The 20,827-nt window shown below is 50.1% G+C and overlaps 1 protein-coding gene across 2 annotated transcripts; it reads right to left on the reverse strand.

The window, feature by feature from the left end:
* Window positions 1-624: 624 nt before the first annotated feature.
* Window positions 625-20,465, reverse strand: LOC6600393. 2 transcript variants are annotated; one of them, XM_026992621.1, is made up of 11 exons: window positions 20,430-20,465; window positions 10,115-10,291; window positions 7,724-7,936; window positions 5,839-6,657; window positions 5,592-5,771; window positions 5,092-5,487; window positions 4,538-5,021; window positions 3,495-4,001; window positions 2,337-2,438; window positions 2,096-2,254; window positions 625-2,031 (listed from the first exon to the last, which is right to left on the reverse strand). In XM_026992621.1, the coding sequence occupies exons 1-11, from the start codon at window positions 20,449-20,451 to the stop codon at window positions 1,797-1,799; spliced, it is 3,294 nt and encodes a 1,097-aa protein (XP_026848422.1). In that variant the 5' UTR covers window positions 20,452-20,465; the 3' UTR covers window positions 625-1,796. The 2 variants fall into 2 exon arrangements, with proteins under 2 accessions (XP_026848422.1, XP_026848421.1); XM_026992620.1 differs by lacking the exon at window positions 3,495-4,001 and having other exon boundaries at window positions 629-2,031.
* Window positions 20,466-20,827: the final 362 nt, after the last annotated feature.

Raw genomic sequence — 20,827 nt, forward strand, 5'->3', positions numbered from 1 at the left:
CATATGTACAAGAATTTATTAATCTACGACACACAAAAGGTTTCAGTGTGCGACTAGGTAGGACTCACTTTGTACACCTTTTCTAAAATTAGTTTTCATTACAAGTTGGCACATGTTGAAGACCTCACTTTAACCTTCAATTTCTAATGACACAATTTTTGAAACTATTTGATATGGTAAGAGAACATTGATGGCATATCTTCAAGGAGTTTGCAGAGGCTTTAATTGCCATGCATTTTAAAAGCGCTACTTCATTTTGCTCCAACGCAGAAGAATAAAGTCTTTGTTTTATATGTATTTACCTCGGGCTATCCTAGTTTACTTGATTTAACAAATTTGGCCTGGTTTCATCAAAACACAAGTCAGGTGTTCTCAAGACGCAACAACCTGCGTCTGTCCATGTAAATGCCAATGTAGATCTGCGTCATCGCGTGTACGTACTATTTTGATGTCGAACGGAAACGCGCGTTAGTGTAAAAAGGCTAATTCAGTACATTGCATACAATTCCATTACAGTATTTTTTTCTCCCGATAAAACCAAAGCTATTAATTGTCCCTGGCATGAATCGATTAAAGAAAACGAAGTCTGACAATTGTTTAGTAAAATGATCATTGTTTTATTTATGAAATAAATTATTATTATTTACATTGGAAATAATGCACGAAATTCAAATAATATTGCATACGTTGCGGCAGCTAGCACTGAAAAGCACTCTCTCTGCCTTGATCTTTTACACACTCAAAAACAAAATCTACAATTATTATACGACTCTAGAGATACAAATACAGGGTGATATATAGTGAGTATGAGTGAAAAATAACTGGAATGGTGCAGCCGTGAGGGAGTTACTGTCAGATCTATGCAGATTCGCATAGTAAATTCGGTGGCACGCGCACTACTCGTATAACATAATTCATCTCTCGTGCATGCTGCCTGCCGTACCTACTGTCGATTTTGGTTGGGGTTGTGTGGTCTGCCCGTGTACTGGGGGTCCATTTTATCTAGTTTAAGGTTACGTAACTAATATGCGACTATGGGCAAGTCGATTTGGCTTGGGGAAGCTGCCAGCCGGACTGGGGACTGGGGATCGCCTCAAGCTAAACCAAGTTGCTCATAATTTGGCTGCAGCTGTGATCTGCCACTTGCTGGGTGTGGTGGAGGAGGAGGAGTTGGAGTCTGCTCGCCTGATGGCGGGGAGTGTGTTTTTGTGTTGGTTGGGGGTGGTGCTGAGGCGGGTGCGGGTGCTTGCATTTCAACTAATTACTAACAGATAAACCACGCCTACGCCTATGCCTCGCCGGCCCTCTTCACGCTCTTGACATACAACTAATTAATAGAGAAAATTTAACTAAAAACCTTAAGAAAGCTTTGCGAATAAATTATACGAGTAAGGTCGGTTTGCTCGGAAAAATCTAAGCACGAGTGCACATATATATGTAAATATATACTATATAGACATACATATGCGGATATATTGTAGCTATATATGCATATAAGTATTGACTTGCAAGATCACGGGATTCTTGCTCTCTCTGCTTGTCTAACATGTTTCCGCTATGAACTGAAAGGTTCCTCCGATCTACCATCTCCCATCTCCGGTCTCCGATCTCCGATCTCGGCCGATCGCTTACAAAACTAAAGCGCGAAAAAAAACTTGCTAAAATTAAACAAAAAAACGTTTCGATGTTGCGCTCGCTCCAGCTCCAAATCCAGCTCCAGAATCTAATTCAGATTCAGATTCATCTTCGATCGATTGCAATTGCCGCTCCACATTTATGGTGATTACCATGGTTGGTCAATAGTGGCCGCCACCACCGCCTCCGCCTCCTGCACCGGCACCGCCGCCACCAGCGCCGCTGTGCCTGTGGTGGTCGCGCCTGCCGGACGACTGATCCCGGTCGCGATAGTCACCATTGCGAGAGCTGCTCTTGTGGTGGTGGTGGTGGTGGCGCTTCTTCTCCCCCTTCAGGCACACGTCCGACACAACCATCTCGGAGTCGTCGCGCATTCCGTAGTTGTCGCGGCCGCATCTGCTAATGCAAATACTTAATCAGAATCTGGATTCGTCTTGTTCATGGATTTATGGAGACTTACCTGTCGAGATTCTCGCGGGATCGTTGCATATTGTCGCGCAGATTGTCACGGGATCGGGTCATGCTGGGCGGGTCGAGGGTCTCCTTGCGCCGCAGAGCGTTGTGCGAGCTGTTCTTAGAGGCGGACTCATGCAGGTTCTCCCAGGCCTGGCGGTAGTACCTGCAATACAACAATCCAGATCCAGATGTTACAAACAGTTTCAAGATTTTGGTAATTTAGTCTATCCGTTGAGCAATCTCACCTGTTGAGTCCGTTGCGGGAGCCGGAGGTGGAGCTGTCGAAGCTGGCAACCGTGTTGCAGTCGGGCGAGGCGCGATGGCGATAGTGCTGCGTGGTTCTATTTCTGTTTATGAATCGACGGCGGAGGGAAAGAGGAAAATAACGGGAGATTGATCAGTAGGCGCTCTTTAATGGGGGAGGGGGTTACGGTTACGGTTACGGTTACATCTTAAAGTAATAGGAGTATGTATATCTATCGTACATATAGCGGACTATAGGACTCCTCCAGGACGAATTTGTGTTGGGGGTTAGTTACAAGAGTTCAAAGTTCAAAGACAGGGTTAAACACAAAACTACGCACACAAACAGTGAAGGAAAGGGGTCCGTGGAGAGCAGTGTATTGAGGGTGTTGGAAAAAGACAAGAGAGTGAGAGAGAAAGCTAAAAGAGAAAGACAGGCAGATAGAGAGAGCGACTCGTGCAGTGTATGAGAGAGAGAGAGAGAGAGAGAGAGTCGAGTGTCCTGTGGCTGTGTATCTGTGTATGTGTGTGTATGAATGTTTAGTGCTTGTGGGTGTGATTGATGAGTTGATTGACTGTCAGATTGATGGCAATGCAACAGCACAGGGAGAGAGGCGACGGCAGCCCACAGCATCCGTTGGTTGGTGTGGATCAGTGTGGACCAGTGTGGATCAGTGTTGTTTGTTTCGATTGATTGATTGGTTGATTGACTGGTTGACTGTTTGGATTGATGTTGTCTGTTGATGTTTTGTGTGGTGTATACGTATATTGTTGTTGGTTTGGTACTTTTGGCTGCTTACATTTGTGTATACATATGGCCGTTGATTGATCAGCTTCGATCTGATCTGGTTTAGCTTAGCTTTGCTTTGATTGTATGACTGACTGACTGACTGACTGACTGACTGACTGATCGTTTAGTTTCGTTTCGTTTGCTTCGATTATAGTTGGTTTGGCTGTTCATCTTTGGCACACATTGCGTATGGGTTCCGCTCCGCTCCGTTCCCCATCATTGTTGAGCAGGTAGTTCGTTTCATATAATTTCATTTCATTTCATTTCATTTCGCTTCGTTTCATTTAATTTTTGGTCCGTTTTGGTCTTCGTCGCTTCTCTTTGGCTTCGTTATCCAGCTTCCACATCCAGCACTCCGTACTCCAATCACATGTGGGAATTGCTGAAGAGACCCGCCCGGGCCCGATAGCCACGCCCATAGCTGCTGAACTCCCGCCTGCCCAGCTTCTGGTCGTCGAAGGGCAGCGCCAGGACGCTGTACCACAGCGAGGGCTCCCTGATGGGGTCGCAGCGGGTACTCGAACTGATGCTGCCGTAGCCGAAGCCGTACCCGTCGCCGAACAGGCGCATCCCCTTCCCGCTGCAGCGGGTCAGTTGGGCGGTGGACGCGTAGCTGGTGGCGCTGGTGGCCGTCGCCGTGGCATAGCTGGGCAGGCGGCTGGGTCGCGGTATACCGCCAACGGTAGCTGTTCGCTGGTGGGGCACCTGGCTGGCTCCCTGCGACGAGTACTTCTGCAGTTGCTGCTGCTGCTGCTGTTGCTGCTGCTGCTGGTGGTGGCTGTGGCTGTGGTGGTGCTTCTGCTGGTGATGATGATGAGCATGATGATGGTAAGCGGTTAAGTGTTTGGCAAGGTGCCGCCGTTTGCTGTTCGGGGTGCTGGCGAATGGGTTGCCCAAAGACAGAGAGGGAGAAGCAAAAACGAAAAAAGAGAGTTGTACAACGAGAAAGAGAAAGCGTTCGATGTTCATGTATGTGTCCGTGTGTGCTGGAGCGTGTGTGTGTGTGTTTGTTTTGTGGTGGTGTGCGTGAGAGACGCTCTCGCAAAGCGCGCACATGTGTGTGTGTGTGTGTGTGGGATCCCAGTGAGAGAGAGAGAGAGAGAGAGAGAGAGAGGAAGAGAGGGATGTGGCAGCGGAGTAATAAACGGAGGGAGGACAAGGACACCAACGACAGCTGAAAAGGCAAACAATCATGGATACACACACAGACACAGAGAGAGAGAGATAGAAACAGAGAAAAAGGTACAGCAAAATAGAGAGAGAGACAGAGAGAGAGAGATAGAGAGAAGGGGTAGGATAGAGGGTTACGGGTGGTGAACAAGTGGTGACCCCGACAACGATCGACTTCTTTTATTTTTGATTTTGAATTGATTAAAAATTAATTTGCAGGGACCAGAAAGGGACGGGACTCACCTTCGCACGAGAATCACAATCGTCGTGATGACGGCGGCCAAGAAGACGAAGCCACCAAAAGCACCCAGAGCCACAATGGCCCCCAGATTGAGCTTCGCCTCCTTGGTCTCCTTGCGGTCGGGGTTGTCGACGGCGAAGGGCACGTTGACATTGGGCGACTGATTTTGCTGGATGTTGACGCTGTCAGGGATCTCGTTGTCCTGCGGATGCGAGTTCTGGATGATCTGCTGCGTGTTCCGCGTGGTCGTCTCCACCTGGGCGGGCACACTGGCCGCACTGGGTCGGCTACGCGGCGGCGTGGGGGCGTAGGTGGAGGGTGGCAACGGCAGCGCATGTTGGGTGGTGGGTGCTGCTGGTGGTGCCGCATAGGCAGGCGTGCTGTTCGGCTTCTTGGGAATGAGCACGGGTCGAACGGTGCGTCGCGGTGGGAACTCCTCGCGCACAGTTCCTGGAACAGGCACATTGACATCCTCCTCGGAATCGGCTGTAGAAGACAATGCGTATATGGATTAATTATGGGACAGAGACAGACATGGGTTATATCAATCACTTACATTCTCCGTTGATCTCCACTTGGGTGGGGCTGATGCTCGGGTAGGTGCCCACTGTGCTGGAGCTGGAGCTGCTGCCTCCGTTCGTGCTGGATGTGGACGCAGGGCGGTAGGGCGTCCGGCTGGTGGTGGAGCTGATCTTGGGCCTGAAAGGTGGTGGAGTGGCCGCCGAAGAGGGAGAAGTGGGGGCCGCCGTGGGCTGTGTCGAGGGCTCCAGCTTGATGCAGCGGGGCAGGGCGCTGCTCCATTGGCCACTGGCCAGGCAGCTAAGCTGGCGCGGTCCCTCCATGCGGTACCCCTGCGGACAGCTGATTTCCGCCTTGGAGCCGAAGTAGGTGCCATTCGGCGCGTGGATGATGGTGTTGTAGTAGTTTCCTGGCAGCGTATCGCACTCCACAACTGAATAGGGTAGAGAACAGAGAGCATAAGAGGTGCTGGACGGGGAAAGGCACAGGGATGGGGCTAGAGATGGGCATAGGCGAGGCATAGGGAGAAGGACTTACTCTCGCAGCGGGGCGGTGGTCCGTTCCAGCGCTCATCAAAGTCGCATGTGAGCAGCGCTCTCCCAATCATCTCATATCCCTCCTCGCAGGAGTACTTGACCAGACTCAGGTAGCCCACGGTGCTGTTCAGAAGGCCATATGAGCCGTGGGCAATGCTGGCCGGCAGCCCACATTCGATATCTAAGAGAAATGGAGAGAGGGAATGGAATGTTAGTCGTCCTCCCAGGATGATGGAGGCTGCACTTACACTTGCACACTGGCGGGAACTCGTTGTAGAAGCCAGTCTCCAGGCAGGTGCGGGTGGCCGGTCCCACCAGCAGGTGGTTCGAGTCGCAGCTGTACTTGATCTGGGCGCCCACCTCGAAGCCGTTGAGGGCCACCATCGTGGAGTTGGGGGGCTGCTCGGGGCGGCCGCAGGTCTTGGGCTGGTGCTGGCAGATGAAGTTCAGCAGCGTGTTGCAGTTGGTGTCGCTCCAGAGCCAGCCCTTGGAGCCGTCGAAGCGGGCGCAATCCTCATCGCCGCCGGGGTGGCTCCAGAAGGAGACGGTCAGCTCGTCGCCGTTGACCCACTTCCAGCTGCTGCGGTCGCTGCCGTCGCGCACCGCCCCCATCCAGTACTGGGAGCTGACGTCGCTGCGATGGCGCCGCCAGAGCTCCCAGCTGATGAAGCCCTGGAGGGCCGGGTTGCTCTCGCTGATCAGGGTGCCGCCGCGCGAGCGGCAGAAGGAGAGCGCATCCAGGAAGTTCAGCGGCTGGCGGTTGTAGAAGATGTAGCACTTGCCGTTGTAGGAGGCCAGGGCGCCGGGCGGCTGGTCCCGGAACGTGGGACACCGCTCGATGGGCAGGGCCTGGTCCGTGTAGACGAATGCCTCGCAGATGGACAGCGGATTGGGCGTGTTGTTCTCCAGATGCACGCTGACAAAGGCCCCCGGCATGGGCGGATTGCAGGGCAGGAACAGCGGCTGGCCGGCCTCCAGCAGCCCCGTGAACCGATTACAGATCGGGTTCGTCCCCAGATCCGGCCGGTTGTTGCCCACACGCACCACAATGGTGGCCGGCTTGTTGCCTGCAATGGCAATGGAGCCCGAATATCGAATTAAAGTACTGTTATTATTTCTCAAAGACATCCCAGACAGACAGATCTCAAAGCCACTAAGTACGAGTATTTCCCCAGCCCCTGCCCTGCCTTGCCTTGCCCTGCCCTGCCATTGTCGTACGCATTGTATGGCGATAGCGATGGCGATGGCTTTTGTCTGTCAGCAGGTCAGGCGGGTTCAGCCAAGTGAAAGTAATCATAAATTTCGGCCCGCTCTGACTCACTGGGTCTTCGTCTTCGTTTTCGTCTTCGTCCCCAGCCACACGAAAATCACATAACAAGCAGACGAAGTTTCGACCTCAGGTTGCTGGCTGGCAAGTGAAAGCATTAGGGAAAACTGGCACTGGCACTGGCACTGGCTGGCTGGCAGTTGTTTGCTTAGCCGCTTTCGGCCGCGGCAACGGCAACGGCAACGGCAATGGCAACGGCAACCCTTTGCAGCCAGTCGACTCCACTCACTCTCCCAACGACTGTTGAGAGCTGTTGAGAGCTCCTCCGTGGCAGCGTGCAGCGTGCAGCGTGCAGCGTTTGCCATTTGCAGATAGACAGACCGACAGAGCGACGGATTGGCAGGCCTGGGAAAACGGGGCATTGAACTGTCCACTGGGCGAGAGAGTCCCAAACAGAATGCGGTCCAGGCAACTATATTACAGAGTGAGCTTTTTATCTTTACGGCTTTGGCAGTGGCTGTGGCTGTGGCTGTGGCTATGGCTATGGCGGGACAGGTTTGCGGGTACCGCCATACCGTACCACAGATAATGTTCGCTCGGATGCAGTTTAATAAAAGCGAAACGGCTGGATTTAATCAATTTGTGGCAGACAACGGACAGCGAACAGCGAACAGCGAAACTCGGACGGCGGATCGATGCAGATGAGATGAGATCCTGCCACACCCAAGCAGTACCTCCATCTCTCGCTTATCGATCACCATTAATGGGCGTAGATCCCCTCCACAGGCCCGAAATACTCGCCAGAAGGGGCAGGCAACTAGAACTACGACTGGAGAAAGTACAGAGACTAGAGTGTGACTACTTACCGCAACAGGATTTGCCAAAGTCCAGACGCACCAGCTGCACCATGTAGGGTTCCAGTAGATTCACATACCACCAGGGCGAGCGCTCCGACTTGGTCAGCGAGCAGGTCTCGGGGGTGAAGAAGGCCGATGTGGAGCCGTCGATGGCCTTCTGGGGTGCGCCTGCGCCCTCTGTCGATATCTGCATGGGAGCCTTGCCGGCGGCCACATTGAGAACTGTACAACGGCCAGGGAGAACAGAGAAGAATAAATATAAATATAAATAAAAATAATAGAATTATTTGGGAATTCAAGATTCATGGATGATGGTGGGGCCGTCATGAATTGTCGTTTCTGCTGTGTCTGTGTCTGTGTCTGTGTCTGTCTCTGCGTCTGCGTCCATCCGAATGGTTCCCAGGGGGGCTCAAGGCCCGCCTAATTGGCCAGGGACAGGGGGCCGTGACACGGTTTGTGGCAAAAACAAAACAAAGCAAAACGAAACGAAACGAAACGAAAACCAAACAATGTTCTGCCTAGCAATGTTTGTCAAGAGCCCGCGATTGGACCTTCGCCGAAGTTCTGGCCATTGTATGGGCCGATGGGCCGATGGGCTGTTGTGGCCAACAGCCAGATCGAGAGCTATTGCCCACAGAGGCTGCCCCTGCCGCTGCCCCTGCCGCTGCCTCGGCCTCTGCCTTTGCTGGCAAAAAGCAAAAGCAAAAGTGAAATTTAATGTGGGCCCACATCCAACTTTTACTTGTCCCGGGCCTAATTACAGCGCTCGCTACGCACTTCTGCGGCATTGGGATTCATTAATCAGATGCATCTGTCGGATAAGACTGGTCGGCCACTGAGCGCGACTGAGTCTGAGTCTGAGTCTGGCTGGAGCTGGAGTTGGAGCTGGAGTAGGAGTAGTCGCGATCAGCGGCTCATGACGCACTATTCAAGAGATCTCAGTTGTTGAAACTCTTTGCGGCTGCTTTCTAACCCGCATCTCTCTCTCTCTCTATCTCTCTGTCTGTCTTTCTCTCTTTTCTGTAGCTCTGTGGGGCAGCAGCAGGTGTTGCTGGTGTGACATTGCATTTAATTAATTTCCTATTGCTCCCAATGCCACAGCAGTGTCTTCCTGCTGTGTCGTGTCCAATTCGAATTGGAATCCAAATACGAAGCCGAAGCCGCTCCCAGCTCACCAGCTTCCCAGCAGCATTCCAGCAGCAGACGGCTGCAGCAATTTTCAAGTCGGAAATCTTTGCTTTTGCTTTGCTTCTGCCCCATCAAGTTGCAATCAGCCAAGGCAGCAGGGGGCAGGGGCATGCCAAAGGGCAACTGTTGAACAGAAGCAGCAGCAGCAGCAGCAATCTCTTGGAATTTCTTCGAAAATTTAATGATTCGAAGTGGAGCTAGTTTTGGAGGCATTCAAGAGCCAATTACAGCCAGAAAGAATAGATTTTCTGAAGCGATTTTGATTGGTTTTCGACACCTTCAATAGGTCCATACGAGTATTCCACATTTCACATTCGAATAGTAATCCATAAGAAACGCCTCTGGAGTGATAGATCGATCGCTCGACTGAATGCCAGAATGATTTCCTCTGAATGGGTCAAGGCTGCTCCAGTCCATAAGTTCATTCACTCATTCATTCATTCATTCATTCATTTGTTGACTGTTGACTGTTGATCGAGCCTACAGTTTGCTCTGTTTATGTCAATCAATACCAGTTTTGCGGAAGTCCATGTCCACATAGAAATCCACTTAGAATTCTCGTGCATTGGGTATTTTTTTGTAAGTCTTTTTTCTGTTTCTGTTTTTGTTTCTGTTGCCACACAGTCCCCACACGCGAGTCCGAAAAAGTGGGTCAATCTGCTGGTCGAGCGCGGCTTCTCATCGCCGCATCGCCTCTTCGCCTCCCATTGCCGCTTCGCTTCTCTCCCCCCTCTTCTGGCCTACACACGCATTCGGCTTTAGCCCAATTTCGCGCATTTTGTTAATCATGTTTCACTTTTGGTTAGCCTGTCGTTTGCTTTGGTTCACGACAACTTTGCATTGGAAATGGAATTGGAATGCCATTTGTTTGCCTCTCTTTATACGGACAACCAGCGAGAGAGAGCGAGAGAGATGGAGAGAGATGGAGAGAGATGGAGAGCGACGGACAGAGAGAGAGAGAGAGAGAGAGAGAGAGATGTTGAGAACGCTTCAAATTTTGTGTTTGCTTTGGTTCGCGGTGAAAGTTGCTCCCCACTCCCATTCCCATTCCCAGTCGCAGTCCCAGTCGACGTCCAAGTCCAAGTCTGAATCAAAGTCGAGTCCGAAGGCGCTAATTGAGTTGACGAACAGCATGTTCGTGTCCAGAGTCTTTTGTTTGGCTTAGAGGCTGGCCTAAACGGACGAAAGAAGCTTCACCGAAAGACTACTCACCGCAGAAGGGGATGCCCTCGGGCACCCACTGCCCCTTGTCGCAGACCCGCCTGGCCGGCCCCAGGAGCTCGAAGCCACGCTCGCAGCTGTAGGAGGCCACCGTGCCCTGGGTGAGATTTGCATTCGAGAAGACCACGCTGCTGTGGGCTGGCGACCCGGGAAAACTGCAATCGGCATCTAAAACAGAAACAGAAACAGAGAGAGACGATTAAATTATATGGTAATAAATTATGGAGAAATATTCTCTGATTCTCAGATTCTTTGATTGTTTGATTGCCGCTTCGAATTGGGGGGGGGCTGGAAGTGGGGGGAATTCTCGTTCTCTCTCGCCACATCCCGCCGATTGTTGCAGTGCCGTACCCCCAATCAGGCGGCAGACACAAATCAATTTGATTGATATCCCAATTACGGAATCGGAGAATCACAGATTCGCTTCGACGAATCTTCGAATTGAGTTGCCTTTCAGGTCGTTTATCAAGTTACTTTCGTGAAATTATCGATTAAATATTGATTTAGCTTTTGTTTTGTTAATTAATAAAATCTATGCTCAAATCCCCTTCTGGGCGAAGACCATTCTGAGACAGAATATTCGTTATGTATGAATATTCATTGGTGTCGGCACTAGCATGGCAACACGTAGGCATTCGACTGACTCTGAGAGCCTCATTCGGCTCATGCCACCTCTAGGGTCGAGTTTGGTAGCAGTCCAACAAGAAGAGTCAAGCATGCACACGACATTCATGTTGTTTTTGGTATTATTGGGCATTCAATGCGGTGCGAACTCCTTCGTAATCGGCAGAATGCCGCTGGCATCTTGACTCATTTCTAAGAAATATAGCAGATTCCAAGATGGGAATTCCTCTCGAGATGCAACGACTCTTGACCGCCTAATCATTGATCTCAGATGCACACATTCCAAGGTGGACATGGACCATCCCCCTCTAGATCTCTACCGACCCGTCCGACCCGTCCGACCCGTGGGGGGATTCGTGGTGTGATTGACAATTAAGCAAGTTCCGTTCCAGTTTGGCCACTCGACGAGTCGTCGCGACGACGCCTGGCAAATATCTCTGGCATTCAAAGATTGCAAAACGTTCTCGACTCGACTCGACTAGACTCGACTCGACTTGGCAGCTTGTTGTTTGTTGCAGTTGCAGTTGCAGTTGCAGTTGTTGTCAATGCAAAGCGTGAGAAAATTGCCATAGCAGCAGCAGTAGCAGTGGCAGTGGAAAAAAGCCATCAATTTAGTCGTTGCTGCTTGTATCTATGTATCTATGTATCTATGTATCTATGTATCTCTGTATGCAAAAATGCGAGCCGTGTGCAACAATCAAATGTGTTGCTGCTACTGCTGCTGCTTGTACGAGTATGATTAGTTATTCAATTGAGCAGTTCCCAGGCCCAGACTTGGCCAGTGTCATGGGTTTGATTCATCCTCAGTGCCCAGTCCGCAGTCCGCAGTCCGCAGTCCTCTGTTCCCGGGTCTAGAGGCTGGAGGCTGGAGGCTGGAGGCTGGCGATCGTTCTTGTCCCTCTCAGAGCTGTTAAATACGAATTTGGATAATCGGACCTGATGCTGATGCTGGAGCTGAGACTGCAGCTGAAGCTGGACCTGGAACTGGCACTGGGGGAATGCTGGACAGACAGCCAGCCAGTCAGTCAGGCAAGGAGGCATTTCATAAATGGTCGATTAACTGCAACATCATTTGACCAGCAGCAGTGCAGCTATCCAGCTGCCAGCTGCCAGCTGCCAGCGCCGCAGCGGCAACATGCTGTTGCTACACATTTTCAGATGCCTCTCCAGGCCACAGCAGCTTCTTCTTCTGGCCTCATCTGGCTGCTTGGCTGCTTGGCTGCTTATACAACAATTTCAATCCCAATCCCAATGCCAATGCAATTTCATCATAACGGTTTTCAAAAGCCACTCCATTCCACTCCATTCCACCCGACTCGACTACTCTTCTGTGCCCACCCCCCCCGCCGGGCCCCCGCGGAGGCAAAAACAAATGCAGAAATTAGTTCGGGCAAATTGAAATTAACAAAAGCAAAGGCAAAAAGCAAAAGGCAAGTTTAGGCCACTCATTTGTCATGGGGGCCAAACGCAAATTAAGAAATCAAGTTCATGAAACAATTTACATTCGGTTTCGGTTTCAATTTCGGTTTCAGTTACAGTTACAGTTACAGTTAGAGTTCCACCGAATAAATAGGCAGCCGGAGCGAAGGGCCGGCCAGCAGCGGAGAGCTCGACGCGGGAGATACCCTTTAGAAAAGAGTGTGTCCTACATACATATGAATGTGTGGAGCGACTCTTATCTAGTCTCTATTCGAGGGATTTGTAGGGTAACCTAGCCAATAATTATGTATTATTAGAAGAGGGCTTCTTCTTGGGACTAGACTCTAGTCGATCCATAGACCAGAGATATACGAACCCTATGGGAAAATCAGGCAGTTCGAGGGGGAGAAACTTGGCTGGACTGGTGGTGGCCTTGGTGAATATTGCTTTTGGACCAAATGGAGATAAATAGTGTTCGACTGATGGCAGCTACGGCTTTCAACTCCATCTTATCGTTATCGTGTCTTTATATACTTTTTCAAGTTTAGATTTCATGAGAATCGAGTAAGTTAAACATAAATATTTTGGCAATTTTTAGCAGGTTTTAAAATTTTAATTTTCTTTTATTTGCTTCAAAAATCCAAGTCTTGCCAAGCTTTTTTCCTCTGCTTCTGATACTTCTTTCTCGCTCGCACTCACCAACATCAAGACTCGCATTATTTTGATCGTCTCTGAAAAGTAACGGACACAAGGCACATGGAAAAAGAGTGTATACTGAGACATTCGAGTGGCAAGGGTATCCCAAATGCGAATACGAATACGAATACGAATCGAAGCAGCAGCAGGGGAAGAATCAGCAGAAGACTCCCACGATGTGAGTGCGTCAAAAGAAACCGAAAGAGCAACACTACTCGTATGAAGATCGTAGGACCGACCGAAAGGTTGCCGTTGCCCAGTCGGCCATGCATGACAATGCGGCGGCGGCGGCGTCTCTGACTTGGGGGCATGGAATGGGTATGGGTAGGAGTCTCTCTGGCGGGGCCAGTGAGGGGAGGGGGGCTCGAGTGGGGGACCAATACCTTAAAGTGCAAAGGCAGTAGTTACTCGTACTACGAGTAGTACCTGCAGCTTAAGGCTGTTGTGGTTGTTGTTGTTGTTGCTGTTTCTGTTGCCAGTGTTGCTGGGCATTACTTTCTATGCGGCGCGAACCCAGTGAAAGTGATATCCCGCACACAGACAGACGGACAGATAGACACACGAGTACCACAGCCAGTACGAGTACGAATATGTGCGGCACGCTACCATTGACAAAACAACGGCAGCAATTTGTACAACAGCACCACTACTTGCATTCGTATTCGGTATTCGTATTCGTATTCGGGATTCGTACAGCATTACGGGTGATGGGGAGGGTGGTCTCGTCTCTGAATATTCATTGTGTGCTTGCCGCGGATCCAAATCTCAAGTCTAGTAATAATAATCATTATAATCATAATAGCAGTTATAATTTCAAACTTGTTTCGGACATGGATCGGACCGGTCTCCTAGATCGTTGTTACTGTTACCGTTGTTGTTGTTACTGTTGCTTTTGTTGTTTTTGTTGGTTTTGTTGCTGTAACAAATTACCCATCAACGCCTCGGCCAGGCCTTTTCTTTGATTGCTGTTGCTGCGGCTGTTGCCGCCACAATTTGTTTAGCATTTCGAGAGCGGAGACAAAGGCAAAATACTTCGGGTACGAATTGAAATTTCAAGAGAAAAATTTCAATTCGATTGGAGGAAATGAATAGAAAAAGCGAAAGCCAGCGCTGGCCAGCCGCAAAGGTTGCAATCAATTTGCGGTTTCATTTTTCGCGGTTTTTGTTTTCTGCCAAAAATAACACGGAATGCAGAGGCAACTGCCACCAAAATTCCACAGGAAAAGAACTTCAGTTTCTGGAGGAATCGAAAGAGAGATCTAAGATCTCAACCGCGCTGCAGCGCAACTTTCTACCGAGCTAATGGTGACCCCGACCCCAACCCCAAGCAAGAGCCCAAGCCCAGCCCCCTCATTCCACATTCCTTGGGGCATGCACTGGAGTCGGAGTCGGAGTCGAGTCGAGTCCGCAATTTGCGTATGTCGGCTAATTTGATTTTAAATGCGCGGCGGCAACTCTCCCGAGGAGTGCCCGAGCCAGGGCTGTGCTGCAGTGCATCCAAATGAGGCGCAAATGGCTTGGCCATGCAATTAGTCCGCCGCTTGCTTAATTCGCTTCCCATTGTCCCATTGTCCCAATCTCCATCTCTCAATCGCTCAATCTCTATGTGGGCTTCTCATTTCGGGGTCTGGCTTGACCCGAACGCTAATTAGAGCCGCGTCTATGGCGGTAGGGGGATGGGAGCGCGGAAAAGGGTACGTAAGATTTCTGTGGTATTTCTGCATTGAGTGCAGTTCTGGGACGTCATGCGCTGATTCCTGCCAGAGGCCCACGCTTCGTCGGCTACTGATGCTGCCTCTGCTGCTGCTGCCTCTGCCTCTGCTGCTGCTTTCGAAGAAGCATTCTCCGCTTCAATTACGAAATTGGAGAAAAGTGCAAGTGCTGGGCCGCCTCCCAGATGGCCCCATTGCGATAGGGCCGATCTTAATCATTATTTCCACAAGTGAAAACTCCCCAGACGAGAGGCCCGCACCTCAGAGAGGCCAGCAGTTTCCCTATTCCCCATCCGAAAAACCAAAACAAAAACAAAAACGAAACACGAAAAACGAATAACGACAAAAAAGAAAACGGTTGAAACCGTTAGCCTATCGGTCGACCATTATATGACCATTATGATGATGGAGGAGCTCTGTGGCTGTGGCTGCGGCTGTTGCTGTTGCTGGAGATGCCGTTTGAGGCTGATTGGTTTTGGATTTACATAAATTGGCGACCAGTTCTCTCACTCTTTTGGGGGGAGGAGAGTGCTCCATCTGCTCTCACGCAGCTTCTCCAGCGCCTGCTCCCGCAACGCTTCTCCGATTCTCTTGACCCAGTTGTGAGGGGTTTTTGTTTTGAGGCTGTGCTTGTCGGCCAAATTAGTAGAACCTCGTTAAAAGCACACATGGAGAAACCTGACAGAAGCAGCAGCAGCAGCAGCAGAAACATTTCGCAAGTGCTTCGGTTTGCGCAATCTGCTTCTGCTTCTGCCCCTGCTGCCCCTGTCCCTGCCCCTGCCCCTGCTGCTGCTGTTGGAGTTGGATGCGCCTGTGGCTTGTGCAAGCCGTCGCGCCGGAGCACCGGACTGCACGAAAGTTCGTTGCCCAAGTCTTTTGATTTGAACTTCCGCTGAACAGCTACAGTATTTGTATCTGTATCTGTGAATGCACCTGTATATGAGTCCACCGGCCAACAGTCCACCCTTTGCGGTTGGCTCTAACAGGGTATCTCCGTAGTCGACGGCTGCCTGCTCCTCTGGTCTGCTGTCCATTCTTGGCTGATGGCTGATGGCTGTTGGCTGTTGTCTGCTGTCGGTTGGTTCTTGGCGTGCCTTTTGGAATTAATTGCGCATAAAAATTGCCCATCATGCGCATTAAATGAGACATCAAAGAACGTCTGCCACCAACACACAGCAATACTCGCATGTATGTACGCGTGCATGTATGGGTAGTGTATCTGTGAGCTAGTTGGCCTGGCTAAAAGCTGCTAAGCGTATTAAATAAACATGCGCTGCGTCCCCCATCAGAGGCGACGCGACGCGACTTGGCTCTCTTTTATGTAACGGTACGCACAGCGGCTAAAGCGGCAGCAGCAACAATAAATTTCAGGCTTAAACAGTTACGTAAAGCAACAGCAAGAATGGCTAGAACCAAGAGCAGAGGCAGCAGAGGCAGCAGAGCCAGCTGAACCCAGGGGGAAAGAGCTGAGCCAGGGGCAGTGGCAGTGCCAGTGCCAGTGCCAGAGCCAGTGCCAGAGCCAGTGCCAGAGCGTCTCATTCCACTTCCAACTGGTGGCAACATCTTTCACCTGATGACAATCCCCCTTTGTATCTGCCCCTGCCGCGTCATCTTTCTCTGGGCCTGCTCTGCCCCTCGCTAAGCCTCATAACAGGTTCGATATGATTTTGCGGCACTTTTGCGGCAAAGGAAACGCTTGATTGCCGCTTCTAAAGCAAGGCCAAGCAACGGCAATCGACAGCAGACAGCAGACAGCTGCAACAACAGACACAAGCCAAAAACAAGAAAGAACTACACCAGCATCGGGCGACGACTCAATGGATACCCTGGCCGTCCGTGGCATCTGTGGACACAACTAATTCCTAGATGTTCTGGTTCTTTCATCGCTTGCACAATTGGTTCTCTTGAAGCAACTCCGTGAACTAGTTCGCTCTTGGAACTACTTGGTCAGCCGAATTAGCGGAATGGAACGATGGGAGTTGAACGATTGAAGTGGAACGATAGAGAAGGACGAGAGATGTGTTTTCTTCGATCAGATCTCAGATGGCCTTACGACGAGGCTGATAAACGCGTCACAGAAATCATAATACCCTACTCCATAGGGTGTGAAGACGATCGACGACATTGACCGACGATATTGCTGGAAGCTGGCTGTTGGATGCTGGATGCTGGATGCTGTTGCCGTTTGCCGTTTGCCAGCTGACCGCATTCCGGGCCCGGTCCGACAAATCAATGCGCGAGCGTAGAATAGTGTTGGCAGCAGTGGCAGCAGAGGCAGAGGCAGAGGCAGCACATTGCTGTTGTCCTTCTCTTGCCACTGCCACAAACTGGGTCAGCGCTCAGCCCCAAATGCAGTCGCAGATAGAATCTGTGGTATGTGTGCCCGTGAATGTGCCTGTGTCTGTGTCTCAGTCTGAGGCTGAGGCAGCTGCTGCGAAACACCTGCAGCAGTCGCGGCACTGGGGCCCACTGCCGTCTGCCATGTGCCAGTGCTCACTGTGCTGGACTGTTGATGCGTTCTAATTGCAGTTGCTAATTCTCGGCTGTGGCTGTGGCTGTGGCTGTGGCTGCGGCTTTTGCATTTGCTTTTGGTTTCGTGCCCAATTTTCTTTGGGCTGTGAACATTTTCAATGCTATGCGAAGATCGTTCCCACTTTAGTTTTATGGCTTGTTTGTTTTCCTTTGGTTTTCAGTTTTCAGTTTTCAGTTCTCTGTTTTCAGTTCTCTGTTTTCGGTTCTCTGTTTTCGGTTCTCTGTTCTCGCTGTGCGTTACAATGCTCCGGGGAGAACGGACCAAAAGTGGACAAATTGTGAGGCTAATCATTTGGTCAGACCGCTTCCAAAAGCAAATTCAAAAATCACACAAAAAGGAAGGAGCTCCGACTGGGGGATACCCATTAAAACATCAGGATTATCCATTGGGAATGATGGAATGGAACGGAAAGAGTGGAAAGCAGATCTCAAAATTATATGGAATAGGTCTAATCAATATTTTGTGGAACACATATTCGTAAAAGTAACTACGGAAGGGACCATCGACTGGGTACTGGGTACAACAAAAAATAGATATAGAAATAGTAAAAAGTCTATTCGCTCACAAGGCGATTTGCATAAGAATGGAACCAGCACATAGAACGATACGCATTGGAACAAGTCGAGAAATTCGTGGGTTGTTCGTGGTTCTTCTTCAATTTCGATTCCCAGTCGTGTCTGTGGCTTTCCCCTCTCTCTCCCGCCACCTCTAGGTATTTTTTCTTTTTTTGGTTTTTGGGTAAAATTCTCGTGGCGGTGGACTTTGTCAACTCTCTTCCACTATGCAAATGGGCAGCCACAAATCAAGAGCTTGCCCCCAATAAGAAAGGAAATCAAAAACTGTGATAGAGGAGCGGGGGACGGAGACGGAGATGCTGGGGCTTTGCTTTTGTTATAAATATTTTCACTTTGGACATTTTATTTGCTTCCAGCGAGTGGAGACTGGGAATCGGGATGGGGATGGTGAGGGGGAGGGGGAGTTATAAAATCGATATTTTGTATGGCATGGCATTCCATTTGAATAGTTTTACCGCTAGTTGCGGGGCATTACGACATCAAAAGATTGGGATCAGCGATCAGGTGGTGGTGGAGCTAGAGCCAGAGCCAGAGCCAGAGCTGGAGCCAGAGCTGGAGCCAGAGCTGGAGCTGGAGCAACTTGTTGCAACTTGTTTGCTGCATGTGTGTGCAAGAAGTAACTGTAGCTGCCCCTGCCACTGCCACTGCCACTGCCTCTGGCCGCTCTGTTATTGATTGGCGGCCGCAGCTGCAAGAGCTGCCAACTCATCCTGAGACTGCACTTCCGATTGCCCCCAGAGCGAAGCGAAACGATACGAAAGCGTGTACGGAGCGGGATAAGCCACTCATCAGGCAGCCAGCCATTGGCAGTCATTGAACTTGCGCTCTCATCATCGCCATCATCATCATGAAGATGGCGCCATCGTTCCCCCCCCCCCCCCCCCCCCCCCCCCCTCTCTCTCTCTCTCTCTCTCTCTCTCTTGTGCCACTCAGCGTGCAAGCGGAACCAAAGCTGCAACAAAAACTGAGCTAAGCAAATTGCAATTTCCATGCGTTGCTTGCAACAGCCCCAGCCCCAGCCACAGCCACTGCCACAACCCATGTCCATATCCATATCCATGCCCATGTCCGCGTCCATGTCCGCAATTAGGTATCTATCCATCGCCCTCCACCCCGTCCCCGTCCCTTGCCGCACCGATATCTATGGTTATGGCTATTATAAGTGTTATCGTTATCGTTATCGTTATGGCCATGGCTAAAATATTGAAAGAGCCACAAAAAAAAAAAAGAAAACTGAACAAAAAACAGATTCAGGGGGTTTTCCTTTTTGGTTTGACTGCGCTTGGTCGTTGGGTGGGGAGGGAGGGGGGATACAGGCGGTGCCAGGGTGCCGTGCCTGTCGCTTCAACCAGATTCAATGAATCCAAGGAGGACCAGCACCCGAGCTAATTGTACGACTGGAGAGTGTTTGCCACACAGAGCACTATTCGGACCTTTCAATTCAGCGGCGTTCAGTGGCTAAAACGATGCAACTTTTAGAGGATTCCAGATAAGTCTATCTACGAGTATTCAGCAACAAAAATAAAGCCCTATCTGAATAGATCTGAGCTCGGCAATGAGTGCAATGTACATACATTGTCGTATATGTCTGCTGCTTTTGTAATTCTCGGGCATTCGCTTGTGCGTTGCGTCCATCGAGCCTCAAGCGAGCGATGGGAGCGGTTATACTATCTTGTCTTTTACTTATAGATATATTACTTATAGGTAAGTCCAGCCATCAATTTTTTGTGTGCTTAAATGTGGGGCAAGCCGACTTGATGATGTTTCAGCTTTTACGGCTTTTACTAGCAGAAAGTCGTAGGATATTCCTATGATTTGATCGCAACAGATGCCCGAATCGGAATGGGAAGTTGGCACATCATTTGATGAATGTGTGCATTCCCATTCGGAATGTGGGCCCTCAAGTTTGCTTCAAGTTTGGGCCCTCAGATGGGAGTTTCAACTTGATTCGAGAGCTTCGCTTACTTGACCTCGGCCGACTGCCATCTATCGATAATTATCGATAGCTGTGGCAAGCCATCAATCAAACGCAAGCGAATATTTCACGATACTTGTGTGTTTTCCAGTCGGTGGCAATTTGTGACGAAACGCAACAGCACCGACTCACAAACACTTCGAGTTATTAACAAAGCAATTATTAATAACAATTTCAATTGTCTGCCGCTGCTCTGGTGGCATTGATGGCATTGGCTGTGAAAACGAGTCGTCGTGAATCACGCCGCGGCGTCCAATTTGCCACACGGCGGCCACAATCACAATCCCAATCACAATCACAATCGCAATCACAATGGCAACAGCAACAGCAACACCAACAGCAGCGACGGCGACACTGGGGCATACAACATATGTATGTACATATGCGCGTTGTCGTATGACAATTAATTAAATTATAAACGAATGAATAGAAAAAGGGGCATAAATTCTGTCCAACATTTTTCCATCCATCGAGGAGTACGTATATTCCACTTTTTCTTTCTCTTTCATTGGGACCAGCTGGTGGCCACGGCACTGGCACTGGCTGTGGCTGTGGCAGCCAGCAGCTTTCTTGGTGTCCAGCGCTGCCAGTCGGCATCTAAATGCGTTGCTAATAGCAAACAATTTCATTTATTTATTAGACGTTAGTTTCACTTTTCGAGCATTTCACTGCGACATTAAAATTTCACACACGACGCCAAACAGCAAACAAAACGCGAAAGTTGCCCCACGATGTTCGCGGCAGAGTGTGTGTGTGTGTGGAAATATTTAACTTTTAACTGCAGCCAGAGCCATTTATGTTTATGGCAATTAAAGAGATACTCGCACAAAGACAACGCTCACGCCTGAGAATCAAATGGAAATGGAAATATGTGGCAGTGGCAGTGGCTGTGGCTGGGGCTGGGGCAGAGCCCACTGAAACTCTGAATGCTGAATGCTGAATGCTTAATGCAAGTGATTGAAATTTATGCGGCAATCCAGATGATACGACACTGACGTATGGCCTGCCTTTGGATGAGTCGCGATGAGATGAGATCAGTTGTATGGCACTCCCCTGCATTTAGAATTCTCTTCCAACCAGACGGACACCTCCGCACCCAAGGTGCAGATCGGCAGATGTAACCACAACGAGAAAACACCCTTCCGTGGGATACTCGGGGGAAACTAAGGA

The sequence above is a fragment of the Drosophila persimilis genome, unplaced genomic scaffold (assembly GCF_003286085.1).
Source record: "Drosophila persimilis strain 14011-0111.01,24,50 unplaced genomic scaffold, DperRS2 tig00000766-arrow-arrow-pilon, whole genome shotgun sequence".
Taxonomy (NCBI): domain Eukaryota; kingdom Metazoa; phylum Arthropoda; class Insecta; order Diptera; family Drosophilidae; genus Drosophila; species Drosophila persimilis.

Excerpts from the sequence above, each read along its gene's own strand:
- LOC6600393 (XM_026992621.1), bottom strand. The coding sequence starts at position 20,451 with ATGGCTCTGGCTGCAGTTAAAA. Across the intron at positions 6,658-7,723 it reads CTTTGGCAAATCCTGTTGCG|GCAACAAGCCGGCCACCATT; the intron begins GTAAGTAGTCAC and ends TTGCCATTGCAG. Across the intron at positions 2,439-3,494 it reads CTCTTCAGCAATTCCCACAT|AAATAGAACCACGCAGCACT; the intron begins GTGATTGGAGTA and ends ATTCATAAACAG.